This window comes from Asterias rubens, chromosome 1 (genome assembly GCF_902459465.1).
Source record: "Asterias rubens chromosome 1, eAstRub1.3, whole genome shotgun sequence".
Lineage (NCBI taxonomy): Eukaryota > Metazoa > Echinodermata > Asteroidea > Forcipulatida > Asteriidae > Asterias > Asterias rubens.
The window spans coordinates 27,209,696-27,232,448 of record NC_047062.1 but is presented as its reverse complement, the minus strand read 5'-3'; the positions used below and the strand labels follow the sequence as shown (position 1 = coordinate 27,232,448).

The following is a 22,753-nucleotide window of genomic DNA, read 5'->3' as shown; positions in this document are numbered from 1 at the left end:
AAACCCTTCTTAAGGTAGGAATTTGAAAAAAGAATAAATTTCTTTTAAATTTTTGTTTTCAAATAAGTTTGATTTATTCAATAAAAAAAATAGATTCTGCATTGGGCATCCTCAAAAAATAAATCCTTTTGGTTTTACTTGGAAATTGTTACCATTTAACTATCCCAATTAATACATTTTTGGTTATGATAGACTAATAAAAAGCCATATTGAGAGGACTATTTATACAGTAACTCGCTTTTATATTCTTTATAAATAATAGGCTATATTTGTACATCTGTTAAACCTGATTCTAAACTAATTATACCGATAGGTCTCATTTTGTAGTTTAAGTGGGTGAAAAGTCATTTCAAACCTTGCCATCAAAGAAGTATTGTGAGCACTTAAATATGATTCTCTGCAAACTCTGCATCTTAAAAATTTGGATTTAAATTAACAAGTTGACTGGCACTGTGGTCAGGTGGTTCAGGGCCCACTAATAATGGGTTCAGTACTGCCAGAGGCAATTTGTAATGTATTAAGCTGTCTCATGACTTCACAAAGCCAACATTAAAACAATTGATATTTATTAAGCAGCAGCCACCTTTGGCAAACACGTCATGCATGTCAGAGTCCTTGTTCACAAAAAGACTCTAGAAGAGGGGTCAGACTATCTGCTACACCCACAGGTTGGAATGGAATCTTAAAGATGACTGTGCCATGATAAACATGCAGCTATGTATAAAACCTGTGACAAATTCTTGTTTGTGAATGCTATATCATGCATGTTGTGAATTTAACTCCCGGGGTTGGTGTGAAAACAATTGTTCACAATCTAACCAGCATCTGTAATTATTTGACCCATTTTATGGTGAGAGTTTAAAGGTTTCATTGATAACTGTGGGTACACATAATTTAACTCTTGCTGAAAATAAATCCAAAACTGTCACACTTTTTGTTCAATATATTTGTTTACAAACACTTTTTTATTTACAATTTCCATCCTTTAATTTTTTTCTTCAAATATTTAAATTGGTAATATTAACTTTATAACACACTTGGTATTTTCATGGCCCCTTAAAAACACTTACATTGCAGTTTACTTCACTCAATTATTATCTACCCTTGTTTGCCTCAGGTATTGTTCATGTTGACTGTACTGAGGCGGTTAACTACAACCCTCTAGATCTTTGCAATTGCAACCCTTGGTATTATTTAAATCTTTGCATTATGAAGTATTATTGTATGATTTAAGTAACCAGAATAAATGAAGCTTTAAACTCTTCAAGACAGTGGAAATGGACGTTTGGACAGTGTTATTGTTTGTATTGTATTGTATTATTCTACTTTCTCTGAGAATTGTAGCCTACAACCGCAGGACGCCACGCACAGGCATATTAAGAAGCACTTGCGATACCTTCGCTTGCGTCACAGTTCACTCTGCAATTAACATTTATCTTTTCATCGCCAATTTACGTGTCATCAGTCAAAAATGGCCTCAAGAGCATGAAGACACACAGTACACACACACAGCCTTTAGTCAATTCAGAAGATGGTCAATGAGCTCTCCTGCAGCAAAAGAAGTAGGATGTGGTTGGTCGAGTCCACAAAACAACAGTACAGATCACATCTTTGGAGTGAACACAGAACTGGGAGAATAACTGCTTCCAATATGAGTCCTGTCACGAAGCATGTTGATGCACAAGTAATTATCTGAAAGATAAAGCAGACAAAAACTAAGGGAATAAATGAGTGGTTACAAGTTCTTAAAAAGGCGTTTAAAACAGGCAGGGTCGTGGTCGTTCAGCCCTTGTTTCCTCTTTTACGTATCTTATTTGATGTCCTGACATGTGTTGCATTTTAATGACTGAGACAGTTTTCGGATGCATTGTGTGGTGTGTGCGTAGTTAGTCTTGGTGCAAGACGTTTCTTGTTTTGCTTTCACACCCAGCGCGACCAACTCACAAACATCGCCCGTATCGGTGAAACATCTAGCACCAAGACCAGCACATATTATGCATCTAAACATATCCGAAAACAACCAGTTATAAACAGCTCCAGCTGGTCTTTATCACTCGTTAACTTTAAACACCCTGACCCCACGTGAAGCGCTCTCCACCACAACAGGAATGCAGATAGCGAAACTGATTGAGGTATTTATGAATGATCTTTTGCCTTGGAAATCATTACCAAACACTCTGCCCTGAAAGTCAGTCATGACTAATATGACTATGAGCTAATTAATGAGCAGTATCATTATCAGAATATTGATATTATAATATTCTGAATATAATATCAATATCTGTCATCTCTAAAAAATGTTGAGGAATATATAAATGAATAGGCCTATGTTTCTTTTTTAGTTTCTACCACCAATCACACATAAATCTAGCCTATACAATACTCAAATTGTAGCCTACAGCTTGTTGGGTTTGACATGCTTGATGATTTAACCATGACCCGGTCATGATTAAATCATCGACCCGGTCATGATTAAATCATCAACAAGCTTTATTGATATTTTATTAAACTCTTTTGTGTCCATTCAAAGTCAAAAGAACATGCATGGACCTACCTACGTATGTACGTACATGTACAGTCCCTCGTTCTTCCGTGGAGTCGCAAAGCACACACACTGGTCCGATGGCATTATTGTCGTAGTTTTTTATATTAATAATTAATACACAACTGACATGGCTAAATAAAGCATGGAGGTACACCCATTCGTGGGTGAAACTGTCTTCCGCCACAGCAGAAGCATGACCGTCCACCACAAACAATGTCAATGTTTACAAACTTATTGTTTACAAAAAAACTTTGTAGAACACGTTACGTGCGTGACGACCGTATAACTAGAGGTGCAAAATATTTCCCACAATCCTTTGCGGGACGTCGGATTTTTGCTATCTGCAATAAGGTCTATTGCTGTGATTGGTCAAAATGGGTGAACGCGCACAGTTTGATTGACAGGCCGGATCGGTCCATACAGGGAAGTCATAACATGAAGTGAACCAAGAGCGACCTCAAGAGGGCGCTAGACTGAACTGGTGCAAAGATATTTGCAAATTATATACGCGACATCGCAAATAATTATTTGCAAATATATTTGCAAAGACTATCGCAATTATTTGCAAAGATATTTGCGATATAGCATTTTTAATTTTTTTATTTGCAAAGATATTTGCGATGTGCGATGTCCCTTCACGGCCACCATGATGCTGGGAACAACGTGCAAACGAAATACGGGGCGCGTGTTTACACCACCCGATTGTATCAAGATGTAAATCACACTTCACTCGAGTAGGTTATGTAGTCCCACTAATTCATTGTATTATAAAACCAAGGAGGGGTAGAAAAAGACGGCGAGAGTAGTACACACCACAAGTCAACTTTAACAACATTTGCCCAACAGAAACAAGGCTCGGTATGGCTGCGATTGATGTACTTGTAGTTGGTTCGTGTAACACAGATTTAATATGGTATGTTTTTTACGTTATCGACCCTCATCTATTACCCTGGTGTCATATGTTTTCAGTAGGATAACAGGAAAATTGTTCACAATCAAAAACTTAAAAAAAAAAAATCAAATAATCTATCCAATTTTTTAACAATAATCATTTCACTTCATGGTGTGTTGAAATTTTTAAAGTTTTGGTTTTACATTGCGAGAGACAGTCCGCCATTAACAGTGCTTATGCATGCACGACATTGGAGCAACGTCATATGTTTTCACACCTTTCATTGGTTGGTATTTTATTGAATATTCAGAAGCTAGTATGGCGTGCAAAATAAATCAAAAAGGGAAAAGTTTCCGTATGGCGCCACCACTTTTTCATTCGATATGAAATAATATAGGGATAACTTTCCGTATGGCGCCACCACTTTTTCACTCATTTTTACAAAAAGGGAGATATCAATCAGGTAAATTAGATACTATATTATTTTATTTTGAATGAAAAAGTGGTGGCGCCATACGGAAACTTTTCCTAATATAGTATCTAATTTACCTCAATGAGATATCCCTTTTTCTAAAAATGAGTGAAAAAGTGCTGGCGCCATACGGATAGTTATCCATCAAAAATCTTATTCAATTACTACTTAACAAATTTAATTACATTTTTGTCCTAAGGCTATATGGCTACTATATTAGAATCCAGAGATATCATAAGGCATGAAAGTAAAACACCCCACCCCCCCTTGATGCACTCACACTTCATAACAATCCTTTTTCCCCCATTTCAGACCAGTAATGTTTGGTTTCGGGAGATAAGATTTTTAAGAAACCAATCTATGATATTTTCTCTTTAATTTCTCTTTAATTTCTCGGAATTTATTACAGTATGCAGTAAATCAACAACAAAAAATTCTTGTCATTTTCACTTAAAATATTTTAATATTTTCCCCACATTTGCACACCATAGAATCCCAAATAGTAACCACCTCGCGTAATCCATCTAGTGACTAAAGCAGAATGAAACTCAATCTAGCAGATGGTAATTTTGTTTTGAACTTTCGAGGTTGGATGATGTTTCTTTGACTCATTTGAATGTTGGCATAATAATGCACTAGTGATTAGTACCAAAAGTCAATCATTTTATAAATGTTTGAGCATAACAAACGACAGGAAACTTTATTCTCAGCATGATTAAGCCTGATGAAAATACAGACCGTGAGTAAACTGCATGGCTTCTTTCACCGGTGTAGCTTGCACAATTTGGCGGTAAACGGGAATCAAAGTTGGGGACCGAAAACATATGAGGGTCGATAACGTATGACGCTACGATATGTTTTCGACCCCCAACTTTGGTTCCCGTTTATCGAGAGGGATATGTTCGTATGGCGCCACCACTTTTTCATTCCATATTTTAATAATTTGTTTATCTTATTTACCTCAATGAGATGTCCCTTTTTGTTTTAACAGCTCTGCTGCATGAGCTGCATGCCGCTCAAGATAAATCAACATAAATACATGAAATGCCGAAAGCCATTTGTCCAAACTATCAATTTTCCTCTCCCCTTCCACCGCAAGTGTAAACTCGGATTGCTGTTGCTGACAGGTCGCCAGCAACTGGATCGAGTTGTCAGTTAGCAATTGGGAGAAATCAACAAATGCCCCGTCCCAAATGTTTTGTTTTATGGACATGGGTACTGATAACCCCAACCCATGATACTACTACTACGAACATCACTACTGCTAGTGCTAGGCCTTAGCCCATGTAGACTATTATTACCAATAGGCCTACCCTGAGTCTGACTACTGTCACTAGTACTAGTATCATTGCAATTGGGAAAATTACTGTCGCGCGACTGCCCCCCGAACTGCCCTTGCAAAATACCACCAAGTTGTTGTCCAGACTCACCCGACTGCCTCCCTTGACCATGTTGACCTTGCACTTGCAGCAGGCTGCCATTCATGCCATTGCCGTCAGTTGGTTGCTGCTCGTCGCGCTGCTGATGCTCCACCACTCTTCTGGCTCTCTTAGCCGCCTGCGGCAGGAGGCCGAACAGCCGGTGGCTGGCGGGGGGGGGGGGGGGGGGGGGGGGGGGGCTAACGGTGCGAGCGACCCCATTGCTGGTTGTCTCTGCTGCGTATCGCGCCGGTAAACGGCTGGCCCTCCTTGAATGTGGCATGCAAAAAAAGTCCCGATCTAGGCAAATAATATAAATAAAGTCTCGCCGACGCGGTAAAAAGGGAAGAAAATATCTTCCTGAGTCCCACAAAGTTAGTATGTAGATGATTCCGATGTTATAGACCTAGACCTAGGCCTAAGTTGAACCCGATGTCCGGCCCCGCGTAGCTCAAGCGCCGACAGTTTATGTGGTATCCTCTCTTTTCCTTGATACTCGTGCAAGACGAGGAACTCTAAAAAGGCCGGCAGCAATCGCTGGAGCACACACAGTGGTGTAGAACCCCGCAAATGTAGATGCACGTCCGCTGAAGAACACTGAGTGTAAAGCAGTTGTAGGAAGGAGCTCAAAATCACATGCTCCGGCGCCTTGCCTCCGCACAGACGAGTTTTTTGATTGTGAACAATTTTCCTGTTATCCTACTGAAAACACATGACACCAGGATACTATTATCATTTGCATTCAGTGGCGTAACCAGAGGGGGGGCAGGGGGGGCCGGCGCCCCCCCGCTCAGAACCCTTGCCCCCCCACTTGCCCCCCCCCCCATATGAAATCAAAGAAAAGTATATTCTTATAGGCCCTAATATATAAATCGTTTAAGGCTGCGTAAAATGCTGCCGTAAAAAGGGAAACTTTTATTCATATCAGTATGTGGACTATAACCTGAAAAATGCATGGAAACGTGCGCGCGATCGTATTGGCGGTAAATGTATGTCGTGGTGCTGTGGTTACAGAGAGTGCAGGAAGTCACAAAGTTCTGTGTTAATAATACATGGTGGTCTGAACACAGACCAATAGCTCCATTAACACAACTTAGTCAGATCATGGTCAGATACACTACAGAGAAATTTACTACAGCAAAATGGCCAGCGAAAAAGGTTGCTTAGATCATTTCTTCTCCTTTGAAGCAAGCGCTGGAATTGAGAGGTAGGCCTATTTTAAATATCCGTTTCATAACTAAAATGTGGTTATTATACACCCACAATTTCAATCCTGTTTTTTAATTTTTTTAAGTGCTTACACTTGTCACAATAAGGCCGAGTAAAAAAAAGAAATGTGTTTAGCGTCCGGGTTTCTCAAAAAAAGGAAGGAGAAGGGGCTTTTTATTTTCGATTTTAAGATGGCCGCCATTCATTGTTAAATTAATGTAAAATATCCATTGTTTTTCTACTGCTGAAATACACAAAACATTAATGGAACGGTTTGGTCAAGGCATAGACAAGACATTCAGGTTTTTTTTTTTTTTTTTTTGCTGAGATCATTTAAAATAACCCTTTTTCAAAACAAAAACAAGAAAAATGTGCATAAACAATAAAATAAAAAGGAGGCGTCCGTAAAAAGGAAGCAGGCATGGACGCTACACATGTTTCTATTTTTACTTGCCTTAATATTATTATGTTTTGGGTATTAATACACTGAAATAAAGCATACAAAACATAATTTAATTTGTACCCACAGAGCCTATGAGAATGCCATGTACAACTCTAAATTGATACTTGGTAATCACTGTTGGTAATTAAATCCTTTTATACAGTCGAAAAGTTTTATCTTACACAAATGACAAGTTCTCTAAGATTTGGTTGTTTTCGCAATCTTTTGTTACCTGCTGACTATGTAGACTGTTTTAGAACTGCATTTGTGTGTATCAACTATCAGTTAACATTATTTAATAATATTCCTGCACTTCTTTGGCCCCCCCAAATTTAATCTTTGCCCCCACTTGCCCCACCAAATGAAAATGTCTAGTTACGCCGCTGTTTGCACTGGTGGGTGATTACATTTTAACTGAAAAACAAGGAGTTCAAATGATTGTTTTGCTTTCAACCAGAGTATTGTTTTTTGATGGCTCTCATTCTACTCAATAGTTAACATTTAGTGACAATAAACAATTGAATCCTCTTTGATTTCTTCAAGTGTAGGCCTGAAGCCCGGTTCATACTTCCTGCGAATGCGAATGCGAAGCGAATTTTGACGTCACAAATGCGCAACGAACAATTCGCAGCAGTTGAACTCTGCTCTACTTCCTTGCGAATAATCGCTGCGAAAGGAGGGTGTGACATCAAATTCACGTCAAATTCGCTTCGCATTCGCGTTCCCATGAAGTATATGAACCGGGCTTAACAGATGTTTGTTCTATCAACAAATTTTTAAAAAAACACATACAATAAATTATATAAAAAAGTACGTTTTCTGAGAATTAAAACGTGAGAAAATTAATGTTTGGTTTAAAATTATAATAGGCCTAAACAAAACTTTCCAGTTAACTTTTTGTACACGTAATAAAAATAACATAAAATACTAGGGCCTACAATTAAATAATATCGAAAAAACATTAGAGTTGGTTGAAAACAAAAATTAAAGTCACTTTGAAATAGAACTTTTTTTTCTTCAAACATAGTATGTTTCTGAACAATAAAATAATGTTTTTGAGTAATTGTTTTTAACGATTTATATGTTTAAAAAAATAAATAAAGTTGTGTGGGGGTGACTCCGCCTACCCCTTTTGTGATGTCGATCGAACCAGCCTTTGCCTTGATCAAACATCGAACACACGTACGTGCAAGTACATTCAAGTCCTAGTCGTGAGTTTGTACGTTTCGAAAAAGTTTGTTTTTCTTGTATTGCTGCTGGATGCAGCAAAACAATTAGATGGGGTCAGTTTGCAAGTCTTTTCCAGCGCTGTGCAGCAAACACTTCAAGCCGTCGTGCTTCGAGAATCCGGAATTCACTACACATTTTGACATGAAGAGAAAAGTTCTTTTCTAAAACATGACGCCATCCCAACAATTTTTCAAGCTAGTGGGGAAGTCGAAGAAGGTACCTTAAAGAACCTAAAGGAGCATTTGCCTAATCAGGTATTGTTTAAACTTTGAGGGCATGTTTTTAGCTTGCGCCAAGCGTTACTATCTTGTGTTGGCACTGCATGCGATTCGTCGCACTTCGATTGACGTCACGAACAGCGCCCTCTCGGGTCGGGCTTATTTTCAAATTTGTAAATAACATGGAAACTAATTTTTTTAAACCTTAGTTAGTTTCCTTATCAAATAGTCGCCGTTGACTTCACAAGTCCTTTTTTTCCCAGAATTTTGGCTTGGAGTGTTTCAAAATAAACAATTTTTACCACATGTTTTAATGTGAGGTAAGAGACTCGTTATATTTTTTTTCTAATTCCTATGGACTCCATCATGTAAAAATGTAATTACTGTATATTTCAGAGCATCTTGTAGCCCCTCTTTAATATTCCCTTCTTTTTTTTCATTTTCAGTTATGTCTCTCAACTTCCAAAGCCTGGAGAAACCATACATGGTTCAAAGTTCACCACTGGATTTGGAGGTAAAGGAGCCAATCAATGCGTTATGGCAGCAAAAATGGGAGCCAAAACTGCTATGGTTGCAAAAGTAAGAATTTAAGGATTTTATAAAGACACTGACCACCATTGGTAATTGTCAAAGACCAGTCTTCTCACTTTGTGTATCTCAACAGATGCTTAAAATAACAATCCTGTGTAAATTTGCGCTCAATTGGTCGTCGAAGTTGCGAGATAATGAAAAAAAAAACACCCTTGTCACACATGCTTTCATGCTTGATTTCGAGACCTCAAATTCTAAATCTTGGTGGAAAATTACTCCTTTTTCTAAAACTACATTACTTTAGAAGGAGCCGTTTCTCACAATGTTTTATACTATCAACAGCTCCCCATTATGGAGCACATATTTATTTAACCGCCCAAGAGCTAGGCCGAAACTGGTCGAATCTGGCGGTTTGCTGCTCTAAAGGCTTTTTACTTTATCTTCACAACCTCAACACAAGGGTTGTTGGGTCTAGATGGGTCCAAGTGCCATTAAAATGCAGGACAAGTCCTTTGTCAAGTGGCTGGCAATTAAGGGATTATAGGATTACTGCCTACAACTTCAGACTGAATAAGCTGTTTGAAACAGCCAGAATGGTTTCATGCTTATTTCGCTACCCACAAGTCATTTGAACGGAGACTTAAACTAGTTTGTTGATATTAAAACAACTACATGTATAAAGTATAACAAAGTCAAAATAAATTTGTACAGGGTCTGCGTGATGGTTTGCATACATGTACAACAACACTACCACAGGTCGTGTGCTAGATGTGTTGAAATAATTGTGTGCGTAATACAACAAGGCAACCCTGCTTAAGACACAGGACACTATTGGTAATTGTCAAAGACCAGTCTTCTCACTTGGTGTATCTCAACATATGCACAACATAACAAACCTGTGAAAATTTGAGCTCAATTGGTCATCAAAGTTGCGAGATAATAATGAAAGAAAAAACACCCTTGTCACACAAAGTTGTGTGCGTTTAGTTGGTTGATTTCGAGACCTCAAATTCTAAATCTGAGGTCTCGAAATCAAATTCGTGGAAAATTACTTCTTTCTCAAAAACTGTGTCACTTCAGAGGGAGCCGTTTCTCACATAGTTTTATACCATCAACCTCTCCCCATTACTCGTCACCAAATAAGGTTTTATGCTAATAATTGTTTTGAGTAATTAACAATAGTAAGAGGTACCTAGCAAGATAATTATACACACTTTTGACAGCCCAGGCCTTTCAAATAAATCAAGGTAGAAGATTTTGAGTTCCTGACGTTAGCATTTTTGACAGACCTCAACAACCTGTTAGATAATTGAGGTATTTAAATGATCAAAATTTCATATTTGCAGGCCATTTATTTAACTTTTGAATGTGCAGGTGGTGGGGGATATTGAACAATAATTAAACAGCAAAAGACAATCAAGTCCGACAATTAAAATAAAATATAAAAAATAAAAAAATCAGTAATTTTCCGTGCGTCTTTTTGTTCCCGTCAAAAATATCAACAATAAGAAACATGTGAGGTAACCAATTTTTAAGACATTCAATAAGTTCAAAAAAAATACAAAGAAAACATGTTTAAATAATTGTTATTTTGTGACAATGATTGCTGCAATACCTGGTCAACTATTAGAGTAATCAGTTTTTCAAATCTCCAATGATGTTATTTTTCTTTGTCTGTCATTAACTTCGGCGCGACGTTCATGAATTTTCCGATCGGCCTGTAAGATGACCTTTGACACAAGACGTACCCCCTCAAATGTTTGCTTGTAGTCAGGCACCCTCAGTGTTTTTACGGAACGCGCGATCAGCACGTGTTTTTTCTGCGCGATCTTATACTCTGTCAAGAAAATGACGTCGGCATTTACTGCCGTTCGACAATCCATCGGACAGCTCCAGACCAAAAACCAAAACGTCTTTCAGATGATTTACAACAGAAAAACTTTCTTCAGAATGCTAGTTTTTGGAAACTAAATCAACTTCCGTTCAGGAACGTTTGATGTGGATTGCGCAAAGGTAATAAAGTCTGGAACGTCATTTTGCAATCAAGTCCGTCTACTTTCCGGAACGTCATGCAAATCTGTCATTTTTGGCCGATTGTCACTTAAAATCTGTCAAAAATTACCTTCGAAACTGACGTTTTTTACCTTAAAAAAAAAATGTGGACGCTTGACAAAGTTTTTATTTTAGATAGATAATAGGTATGAGAGGCTGCAATAATCAGAGAAATTACAGTAGTCTTGTGGCAGAAAAAAAAATAATTACAGACAGTATTTGCTTTGTTTTTCTGTCAACCTTTTGCCCATCTCTGTCAGGCTTATATTTTCTGTGTTTGGTGTTTTGTTGATTTTTTACTGATTTTATTTGAAAGTAATCTATTGGGCCTCATTAACGTAAACAATGAATGTTCCTTGTGATTTACTTAAAGACCTGCTTGAACGAAAATGTCAAGTCATGAACTTTGCTGAATTCCACTTAAAATGTTTTCGATGAATAAGGAAATCGAGTCATATGATTATAAATAGGTTTCAAATGTGTAAACAAACAATCATTTTGTATGCCCTTGTCCAGAGTTTTTCTGCGAGATTTGCGAAAAGCCCCGTTACGTAATCACTCTCAAAACGTCATAAGTAGATAAAGCCACTTTGTTGCAGCGTGGATGTATAACAAAGCAAACTCCCACAAATGACGTCGGCAGAAGTGTTTTTAGTTTTTCAAAAAACCTTTAGGTAGGGCCCTGATTTTTTAATCGATAATTACGAAAAGTTCAGAAGTGTACACATATCAAAATTACATTAAAATGGTGAACAAGTGCATTATAAACAAGTAAAAATACCATTTCTGTTGAAAACATTCCGCTCAGGTAGCTGTTTAAGCTTGTTTCAAATTAAATATATATAACCACAGTTTTCACTGCTGCAGACTCTACATTTTTAAAATGATCACCACACAATTAAAATTAACTGAACTATCCTTATAGATATTATGAACATTTTAGTAAACCTTAATATGTATACAATTATTTTAAATATCTAAAAAGGTCAAAAATAAATTTGAGGTTGTAAAATGGTCCATATTTCAAAGAAGATGCTGTATGCAGTTGTGTGGGAAGGGTTTAAAGTGATACTTAATTTGCTTGTGTAATCTCAACCTCGTTCCATTTAAATTTCATACTAAATTATATTATACTAAATTATTATAAAAAATATTTTTGGCGCACCTTATTTCATCTGGCCGGAGAAAATAATATGTGCCATCAACTCGGCGTCAACTCAACCACTCAACCGCACGCAAATGGCAGGTATGAACTAGTCTTTACACAATGCGTCAGCGATCAATTAACATAAAGTGCAGTGCATACTACACATGCAGTACCAATCACTGACACCTTGAGCCAAGACTATTCCAAATGCAGGTAAAGCGCCCTCTATTGTCGATGTTGTACAAGGCTCTGTGAAAATGCAAGATGGCGGCCGACGGCTTTGTACTTTTTTGTAGCTTCGAGATAAACACTTTATTCATAGAACCGAAATGTCACCTAAAACTGTTCAAATGATCTTTAGGCTAATACTTTATAGTTTTATGCATCTTTTGTGGATTTTAAAAATATTTTGGAGGAGTTGCTGGTGAGTTGATGGCTCCAAGCAAATTGACAGAAAAGACGCAACTTATCAGCAGGAATGACGGTATGTAGCGTGTGATTTTTCTCTGTGTGGAAGGGCAACCCTACTACATTTCTTTTGCAGCTATCTCGCACCTCGTACTTACTATCGTGCCTTTGCGAACGACCCCACTATATCATGACACAACAGGGACAGTTACATGGATTATATCATTGGTCCGAAGATGACCATTACTGGACTATGACATCATTTTGACGCTCAAATTGGTTGAATGAGTGTATGCGTATTCTGTGTGGAGCAATTCAACCAATAGAACGCAATCTTTTTGCGTCGTGATCGTTATCGTTCTCGTTATCACTGCAGTGGGATTGGGCCTTAAACCGCGATTTATAATCCGAAAATTGTGGAAGTTACCAATAGTGCCTTTAATGATTGTTTCGCTTGAGCTCAAAACTTAAACCACTGTTTGTCATCTTCATTGATTTCTAAATGTGTATAATACATGTGTCTTCATTTGTGTGCTAGGTAGGAGATGATACATTTGGACATGAGACTGTCAAGAATTTTAAGAGTTCAAATGTCAACACAGGTAAGAATTCAAAGTGTTTTGTCAAACTAACAGTATGGATGTATCAGCCACTTCGGAATTCCAGCTGCGCATGTCTGTTACTGCTGACATTGCATTTTGTAAAGCGCATTGATACGGTAATATTGTGAAACGCTTTATATAAGAATTGTTATTATTATTAAAGATCTGTTAGCAAATAGCGAAACATTACTAAAAAGATGTTAGGAAATACTGTTTTTTAGCATTGTTTGGTTTGCATGCCCAGCCTTTCTGTGTACTGACACCATAGGTTAGCTTGTTTGGTTTGCACTGACCGGCCATGCTATTAACTGACACCATAGGTTAGCTTGTTTGGTTTACACTGACCGGCCATGCTATTAACTGACACCATAGGTTAGCTTGTTTGGTTTGCACTGCCCAGCCATGCTATTAACTGACACCATAGGTTAGCTTGTTTGGTTTGCACTGCCCATCCATGCTATTAACTGACACCATAGGTTAGCTTGTTTGGTTTACACTGCCCAGCCATGCTATTAACTGACACCATCGGTTAGCTTGTTTGGTTTACACTGCCCAGCCATGCTATTAACTGACACCATAGGTTAGCTTGTTTGGTTTACACTGCCCAGCCATGCTATTAACTGACACCATAGGTTAGCTTGTTTGGTTTACACTGCCCAGCCATGCTATTAACTGACACCATAGGTTAGCTTGTTTGGTTTACACTGCCCAGCCATGCTTTTAACTGACACCATCGGTTAGCTTGTTTGGTTTACACTGCCCAGCCATGCTATTAACTGGCACCATAGGTTAGCTTGTTTGGTTTGCACTGCCCAGCCATGCTATTAACTGACACCATCGGTTAGCTTGTTTGGTTTACACTGCCCAGCCATGCTATTAACTGGCACCATAGGTTAGCTTGTTTGGTTTGCACTGCCCAGCCATGCTATTAACTGACACCATAGGTTAGCTTGTTTGGTTTGCACTGCCCAGCCATGCTATTAACTGACACCATAGGTTAGCTTGTTTGGTTTACACTGACCGGCCATGCTACCAACTGACACCATCGGTTAGCTTGTTTGGTTTGCACTGCCCAGCCATGCTATTAACTGGCACCATAGGTTAGCTTGTTTGGTTTGCACTGCCCATCCATGCTATTAACTGACACCATAGGTTAGCTTGTTTGGTTTGCACTGCCCAGCCATGCTATTAACTGACACCATAGGTTACCTTGTTTGGTTTACACTGACCGGCCATGCTACCAACTGACACCATCGGTTAGTTTGTTTGGTTTGCACTGCCCATCCATGCTATTAACTGACACCATCGGTTAGCTTGTTTGGTTTACACTGCCCAGCCATGCTATTAACTGACACCATAGGTTAGCTTGTTTGGTTTGCACTGCCCAGCCATGCTATTAACTGACACCATAGGTTAGCTTGTTTAGTTTGCACTGCCCATCCATGCTATTAACTGACACCATAGGTTAGCATCGTTTGGTTTGCACTGCCCATCCATGCTATTAACTGACACCATCGGTTAGCTTTTTTGGTTTACACTGACCGGCCATGCTATTAACTGACACCATAGGTAAGCTTGTTTGGTTTGCACTGCCCAGCCATGCTATTAACTGACACCATAGGTTAGCTTGTTTGGTTTACACTGACCGGCCATGCTATTAACTGACACCATAGGTTAGCTTGTTTGGTTTACACTGCCCAGCCATGCTATTAACTGACACCATAGGTTAGCTTGTTTGGTTTGCACTGCCCATCCATGCTATTAACTGACACCATAGGTTAGCTTGTTTGGTTTACACTGCCCATCCATGCTATTAACTGACACCATAGGTTAGCTTGTTTGGTTTACACTGCCCGTCCATGCTATTAACTGACACCATCGGTTAGCTTGTTTGGTTTGCACTGACCGGCCATGCTATTAACTGACACCATAGGTTAGCTTGTTTGGTTTGCACTGCCCAGCCATGCTATTAACTGACACCATAGGTTAGCTTGTTTGGTTTACACTGCCCAGCCATGCTATTAACTGACACCATAGGTTAGCTTTTTTGGTTTACACTGACCGGCCATGCTATTAACTGACACCATAGGTTAGCTTGTTTGGTTTACACTGCCCAGCCATGCTATTAACTGACACCATAGGTTAGCTTGTTTGGTTTACACTGCCCAGCCATGCTATTAACTGACACCATAGGTTAGCTTGTTTGGTTTGCACTGCCCATCCATGCTATTAACTGACACCATAGGTTAGCTTGTTTGGTTTGCACTGACCGGCCATGCTATTAACTGACACCATAGGTTAGCTTGTTTGGTTTGCACTGACCGGCCATGCTATAAACTGACACCATAGGTTAGCTTGTTTGGTTTACACTGCCCAGCCATGCTATTAACTGACACCATAGGTTAGCTTGTTTGGTTTGCACTGCCCATCCATGCTATTAACTGACACCATAGGTTAGCTTGTTTGGTTTACACTGCCCAGCCATGCTATTAACTGACACCATAGGTTAGCTTGTTTGGTTTGCACTGACCGGCCATGCTATAAACTGACACCATAGGTTAGCATCGTTTGGTTTGCACTGCCCATCCATGCTATTAACTGGCACCATAGGTTAGCATCGTTTGGTTTGCACTGCCCGTCCATGCTATTAACTGACACCATCGGTTAGCTTGTTTGGTTTACACTGCCCAGCCATGCTATTAACTGACACCATAGGTTAGCTTGTTTGGTTTACACTGCCCAGCCATGCTATTAACTGACACCATCGGTTAGCTTTTTTGGTTTACACTGCCCAGCCATGCTATTAACTGACACCATAGGTTAGCTTGTTTGGTTTACACTGCCCAGCCATGCTATTAACTGACACCATAGGTTAGCTTGTTTGGTTTGCACTGCCCAGCCATGCTATTAACTGACACCATCGGTTAGCTTGTTTGGTTTACACTGCCCATCCATGCTATTAACTGACACCATAGGTTAGCTTGTTTAGTTTGCACTGCCCATCCATGCTATTAACTGACACCATAGGTTAGCTTGTTTGGTTTGCACTGCCCAGCCATGCTATTAACTGACACCATAGGTTAGCTTGTTTGGTTTGCACTGCCCAGCCATGCTATTAACTGACACCATAGGTTAGCTTGTTTGGTTTACACTGCCCAGCCATGCTATTAACTGACACCATAGGTTAGCTTGTTTGGTTTGCACTGCCCATCCATGCTATTAACTGGCACCATAGGTTAGCATCGTTTGGTTTGCACTGCCCGTCCATGCTATTAACTGACACCATCGATTAGCTTGTTTGGTTTACACTGCCCAGCCATGCTATTAACTGACACCATAGGTTAGCTTGTTTGGTTTACACTGCCCATCCATGCTATTAACTGACACCATAGGTTAGCTTGTTTGGTTTGCACTGCCCAGCCATGCTATTAACTGACACCATCGGTTAGCTTGTTTGGTTTACACTGCCCAGCCATGCTATAAACTGACACCATAGGTTAGCTTGTTTGGTTTACACTGCCCATCCATGCTATTAACTGACACCATAGGTTAGCTTGTTTGGTTTGCACTGCCCAGCCATGCTATTAACTGACACCATAGGTTAGCTTGTTTGGTTTGCACTGCCCAGCCATGCTATTAACTGGCACCATAGGTTAGCTTGTTTGGTTTGCACTGCCCATCCATGCTATTAACTGACACCATAGGTTAGCTTGTTTGGTTTGCACTGCCCAGCCATGCTATTAACTGACACCATAGGTTAGCTTGTTTGGTTTACACTGACCGGCCATGCTATTAACTGGCACCATAGGTTAGCTTGTTTGGTTTGCACTGCCCAGCCATGCTATTAACTGACACCATAGGTTAGCTTGTTTGGTTTACACTGACCGGCCATGCTATTAACTGGCACCATAGGTTAGCTTGTTTGGTTTGCACTGCCCAGCCATGCTATTAACTGACACCATAGGTTAGCTTGTTTGGTTTACACTGACCGGCCATGCTATTAACTGGCACCATAGGTTAGCTTGTTTGGTTTGCACTGCCCATCCATGCTATTAACTGACACCATCGGTTAGCTTGTTTGGTTTACACTGCCCATCCATGCTATTAACTGACACCATAGGTTAGCTTGTTTGGTTTGCACTGCCCAGCCATGCTATTAACTGGCACCATCGGTTAGCTTGTTTGGTTTTCACTGCCCAGCCATGCTATTAACTGACACCATAGGTTAGCTTGTTTGGTTTGCACTGCCCATCCATGCTATTAACTGACACCATAGGTTAGCTTGTTTGGTTTGCACTGCCCATCCATGCTATTAACTGACACCATAGGTTAGCTTGTTTGGTTTGCACTGCCCATCCATGCTATTAACTGACACCATCGGTTAGCTTGTTTGGTTTACACTGACCGGCCATGCTACCAACTGACACCATCGGTTAGCTTGTTTGGTTTGCACTGCCCAGCCATGCTATTAACTGACACCATCGGTTAGCTTGTTTGGTTTGCACTGCCCAGCCATGCTATTAACTGACACCATCGGTTAGCTTGTTTGGTTTACACTGCCCAGCCATGCTATAAACTGACACCATAGGTTAGCTTGTTTGGTTTGCACTGCCCAGCCATGCTACCAACTGACACCATCGGTTAGCTTGTTTGGTTTGCACTGCCCATCCATGCTATTAACTGACACCATAGGTTAGCTTGTTTGGTTTGCACTGCCCATCCATGCTATTAACTGACACCATAGGTTAGCTTGTTTGGTTTGCACTGCCCATCCATGCTATTAACTGACACCATAGGTTAGCTTGTTTGGTTTGCACTGCCCAGCCATGCTATTAACTGACACCATCGGTTAGCTTGTTTGGTTTACACTGCCCAGCCATGCTATTAACTGGCACCATCGGTTAGCTTGTTTGGTTTTCACTGCCCAGCCATGCTATTAACTGACACCATAGGTTAGCTTGTTTGGTTTACACTGCCCATCCATGCTATTAACTGACACCATAGGTTAGCTTGTTTGGTTTGCACTGCCCAGACATGCTATTAACTGACACCATAGGTTAGCTTGTTTGGTTTGCACTGCCCAGCCATGCTATTAACTGGCACCATAGGTTAGCATTGTTTGGTTTGCACTGCCCGTCCATGCTATTAACTGACACCATTTTATTAGCATTGTTTGGTTTGCAATGCCTAGCCTCTGTGTACTGACACCATTTTGTTAGCTAGTGGTGGGCGAATAGTGAAATTTGGTATTCGGTTAACCGCTGGCCAACTATCCGAAATTAACCGGATATTCAAATATATTTTTTTCTTGCCGCTAGAGGGCGCTTAAAAAAAAGAAAATATATGTAGAGCAAGTTCGATCAACGACCATAGTTAACCATAGTTCGACTAACTCTGATCGAACCCATGTTAGTCAACGATAGTTGGACCAGTCTAGTCGACTATTCGCAACCATCCCCTCGAGGCTTGTCGAGGTTGGTCGCATCGTTGGTTACCAATAGCAATTAGTCATGTCACAGTGCTGCAGGCAGAAAGGACCAGTTATTATTTCACATATGGTCACTAGACAACCACTAGAGTCATTCGCACTTTTATTTCAGCGCGCACGCACTTCGTAAGTCACGAACTAACCACAAGTCAACAATTGTACCCTGATGGGGGGGGGGGGGCATGATTTTTTTTCTTTTTTCTAAATCTTTTTTTGTTAAAAAAAGGAATCCTTTCAAGAAAAATAGAAAAAAAATTGCCGCCATGTGCAGGGCAAAATTGTATGGCTCTGCACCAAAAGCAAAGAACTTGGCGCTTATGGAAGCAGTGAGTTCCGAGCTTACGTCAAGCGTTTTCCACGGGTAAACGCTGTGATTGTTTTTGCTTTATGTGCGTGTGGGTATACTCCACGTTACAGCCAGGCTGCAGGGGACTGCTAATAACCTATTAGCCATAATTTAAAATACTAATAATAACCGAATAACAAAAAATCAGCGTTCCCATCACACGGCCGATCTTCCTTTTTTTTTATTTGACAATTATTTTGTAACAGGCCTACATAATTTTTAGTGCACTGATCTATACAACCAACATGTTATAAACACGTAACAGCCATTGTTGCATTAATTGCAAATCACGCAATCTTGTTTATGTTTGAATATAGCAGAGTTAAGCTGTCTTGATTATGGATGAATGTTGAGTAATGAGGGAAAATGCAAATTTAGTGGGGAGTAAACCTGTAAAATGTACCGTGAATGACATGTTCCTTAGCCCCATAAATTGGTCCCAGCACATTTTGTTTATACAAAATTATCTCGTTTTTTTTTTTCCCGGGTACCCATAACCACTCATCAATTATGGTACAATGAATTGATACAATTGAAGGAACCCGACTAACTATTAGAACGTCCGAAAACGTGCAAGTTCTCAAGATCTTTGAGAAAGTTCACACTCAAAAATCATTTGATTTTTACCCAACACGTGTGATTTTTTTAAATCTAGGCGTAGGGCTTATTACAACCTGAGAAGTATAATATTAAACGGTATGTTTCATGATGCAGATCTTTGCAGAATTTTATATCAAAGGTGCTTTGGCCAAGGATACAGAGTGGATTGGACCGATTTATGGGGGCTAGTTTTTCCCCAATCTGCTGACTCTGTACATGTAGGTCGGTGGCGATCATTGTTTTGCATGCACATTTATAATTGCGGTATCAAAATACTTGAATTTTCAGACCTAAAATTTCTTAACAAGGTCATTAATATGAATTACGAAGAAGAAAAAAACCCAGTTTTTACGGCAGTAATTTATTTTACAATGTTTCACCGAAAATGTATACCACGCAGGGCAGGCATTTTCAAGAGGGATCAGGCGTGTGGTTTTATTTGTACGCAGGGGGGGTCCTCCTGGAAATCAGGGCTGGTCGATGGAAGTGGAGTGACGAATTCACAGCGGTAAACAGAGCTGAAATCATTGGGCACAAGTATTGCGCGCTGATGTTCATTTTGGGAAACACGCTTTCCACACAGCGCCCAGATTCACGTTAAATTCCTCTATGAGACCATGTGAAATAATAGTGGTCCACAACAACGGGTTATTAATAGCTTTTTTGATAAAAAATACCCATGTATGTAGTTTATTTTGTGTCGTCCCCCCCCTCCTCCCTGCCCTTTTTTCTCTCCTTTTTTTTTTTTTTTTTTTTTTCCTTTCTTCACCCTGTTTGGAGAGAAAAAATGACACCAACTATCACGATTGTGATTCGAACCCACACTCTGCTGAACAGAAGCACCCTTTCGTAAGTCCTCATTTCTGACCCTGTCCTTTCTTGTAACTCCTACCATGATCCTCTCCATTGCTCTTTCTGTGACTCTCAGTTTCTTTTCCAATTTCTTAGTTGTTGTCCATGTTTCTGCCCCATAGGATAGCACTGGAATGATGCATTGGTTGAAGATCCCACTTTTAAATAAATGTGGGAGAGGTTCGTCTCTGAATATGATGCTGAGTTTTCCAAATTTCACCCAAGCTAACTGTGTTCTTCTTCGGACTTCTCCTGCCGTTTCATGGTCCAGGGTGATGTATTTACCAAGGTATATGTAACTATTCACCTTCTCGATTGTCGTGCCATCCACTATTACTTTTAATTGTCTTGTAGATTGTTGCTCATCGTTACTTTGGTCTTCTTGATGTTCATTTTGAGTCCTGCCTTCTTACTCTCTGGACTCAACTCACGAATCATTATCTGCAGGTCATCAGGATCGTGACTGACAAGTATGATGTCATCTGCAAACCTTAAATGAGTTGGATGTTCCCCATTTATTGCAATTGGTCCTTTTGATTGCCAATCCAGGTTTCTGAACACATCCTCCATGGCTGCTGTAAAGAGTTTGGGAGAAATTGGATCACCCTGTCTGACACCTTTAAGGATTTTGCAAACACAGGTGGTAGTATTCTCCAAATAAATTCTGGCACTTGGATCTATGTATAGCTTTGAACTGTTTCTCCAATGCATCAAGTAGTGACTGATGGTCTAGACTATCAAATGTTGTCTCATAGTCCACGAAGCCTAGGCAGATGTTAAAACGATATTCGTTGGCCTTTTCTGGGTGGTACCAGTCTTCTTCTGTTCTCCAGTCTGGTCTATCAGTGTTGTACAGCTCTCTATAGAACTCTTCAATGATTTCTGTGATTTTATTTTGTTCAGTAACTTCTGTCCCATCTTTTGTTTTCAGTGATGATAACAGTTTTTTCCTCCCTCTAGTCTTCTATTGATGATTTTTGGCCCTTTTTTGCTCTCCAGCACCTCTTTCACCATCTTGGTCCTGTGTTGTCGCTTTTGTTGCCGTCTCAACTTGCAGATCGTCTTAGTTATTTCTGTATACTCGATCTGGTTTTTTGCTGATGTCTGTCCGAAGGGTTTGAGATCTTTTCTTTTTTTCATTCAACTTTTGGATCTGTTCTGTGTAAATGCTTGTTGTGTTTATCTTTTCTTTTTGACCTTTAGCTAGCTTCTCTGCTTCCTCCATGATAATGCTGGTGACTTGCTCATACATAACATCCACTGGTTCATTCTCTATCATGTCTTCAAGAAGTGAGAATCTGTTCTTTAGTTCCAGCTGGAATTGATATTGCTTGTCGGAGAGCTTTCCCAGATCAGTATGTCTTTTCATTCTTCTAATCCTTTCCATCTTCTTATTAATCTGTACTTTTGCTCTGACGAATCTATGGTCACTGCCTGTGTCAACCTTTGACCTCCACATCCATTAAGATTCTTTTGTGGTCAGTTATGATATAGTCTATCAAGTTATGGGTTGCAGCATTTGGACTTTCCCAAGTCCAATATCTAACTTGTTGTTTCTCAAAGCATGTATTTTTATTAGCTGTTTCGTAGCGAAGGGCAGCGAAACAGCTCTTGTTTTTTTAAAAGTTTTTATTAGCTGTTTCGTAGCGCAGCGCAGCGAAACAGCTCTTGTTTTTGTTAAAGTTTTTTTTATTATTAGCTGTTTCGTAGCGTAGCGCAGCAAAACAGCTCTTGTTTTTGTTAAAGTTTTTTTTATTATTATTTTATATTTTATTTGTCATCTTCAAAAAAATTTCATATAAGTACTGATTTGCAAGGTTCCCAAAGAGCAATTGCAATGAAACTTTCAGGGATGAAAGGTATTGGGGCAATGATCATTACAAAACAAGGATGTCATTATGACATCATCACAAGTCACGTGACGACATCTTAAAGGTGTTGTGTTTTAAATGTTTGAAAATTTATAACAAATCAGCCACAAGAGACCGTAGGTTTTTGTTTGCGGGATTGGGAAGGGATAAATTAGGTCTTCATTTTGTTTTGTGTGCGTGACCTCACATGACCTCTACTCTACCGGTCGAAACCGGAAGTGGCCCTCTAATTCAAAATTGGCAAAAGATATGAAGTTGCTTTTAACGATGTTAGTGCCTGGCAAGGGTGGGCAGTTCAAAAAGAATACCAATAACGTTACAAAATGCAACAGCGCCCTCTAGCGGCAGGTTGAAAACTCGTCAAAATGGACTTTTTGAAGATGTGTGTGGTGAAGTTTTTTGTAATCACTTCAAATTTTACACACACGTT

The 22,753-nt window shown here is 39.6% G+C and overlaps 1 protein-coding gene across 2 annotated transcripts in view; it reads left to right on the top strand.

Moving 5' to 3' along the window:
* The first annotated feature begins 3,133 nt into the window (after window positions 1–3,133).
* LOC117295849 (ribokinase-like) overlaps window positions 3,134–22,753 on the top strand; it is a 33,617-nt gene continuing 13,997 nt past the window's right edge. The window contains exons 1-3 of one of the 2 annotated variants that reach the window (XM_033778629.1): window positions 3,134–3,458; window positions 8,873–9,005; window positions 13,103–13,166. In XM_033778629.1, coding sequence (XP_033634520.1) covers window positions 3,406–3,458; window positions 8,873–9,005; window positions 13,103–13,166 — 250 coding nt within the window. In that variant the 5' untranslated portion in view covers window positions 3,134–3,405. Of the gene's footprint in view, window positions 3,459–4,615; window positions 4,649–8,872; window positions 9,006–13,102; window positions 13,167–22,753 lie in introns of those variants that run through there. The other variant, XM_033778637.1, reaches the window with a different exon arrangement.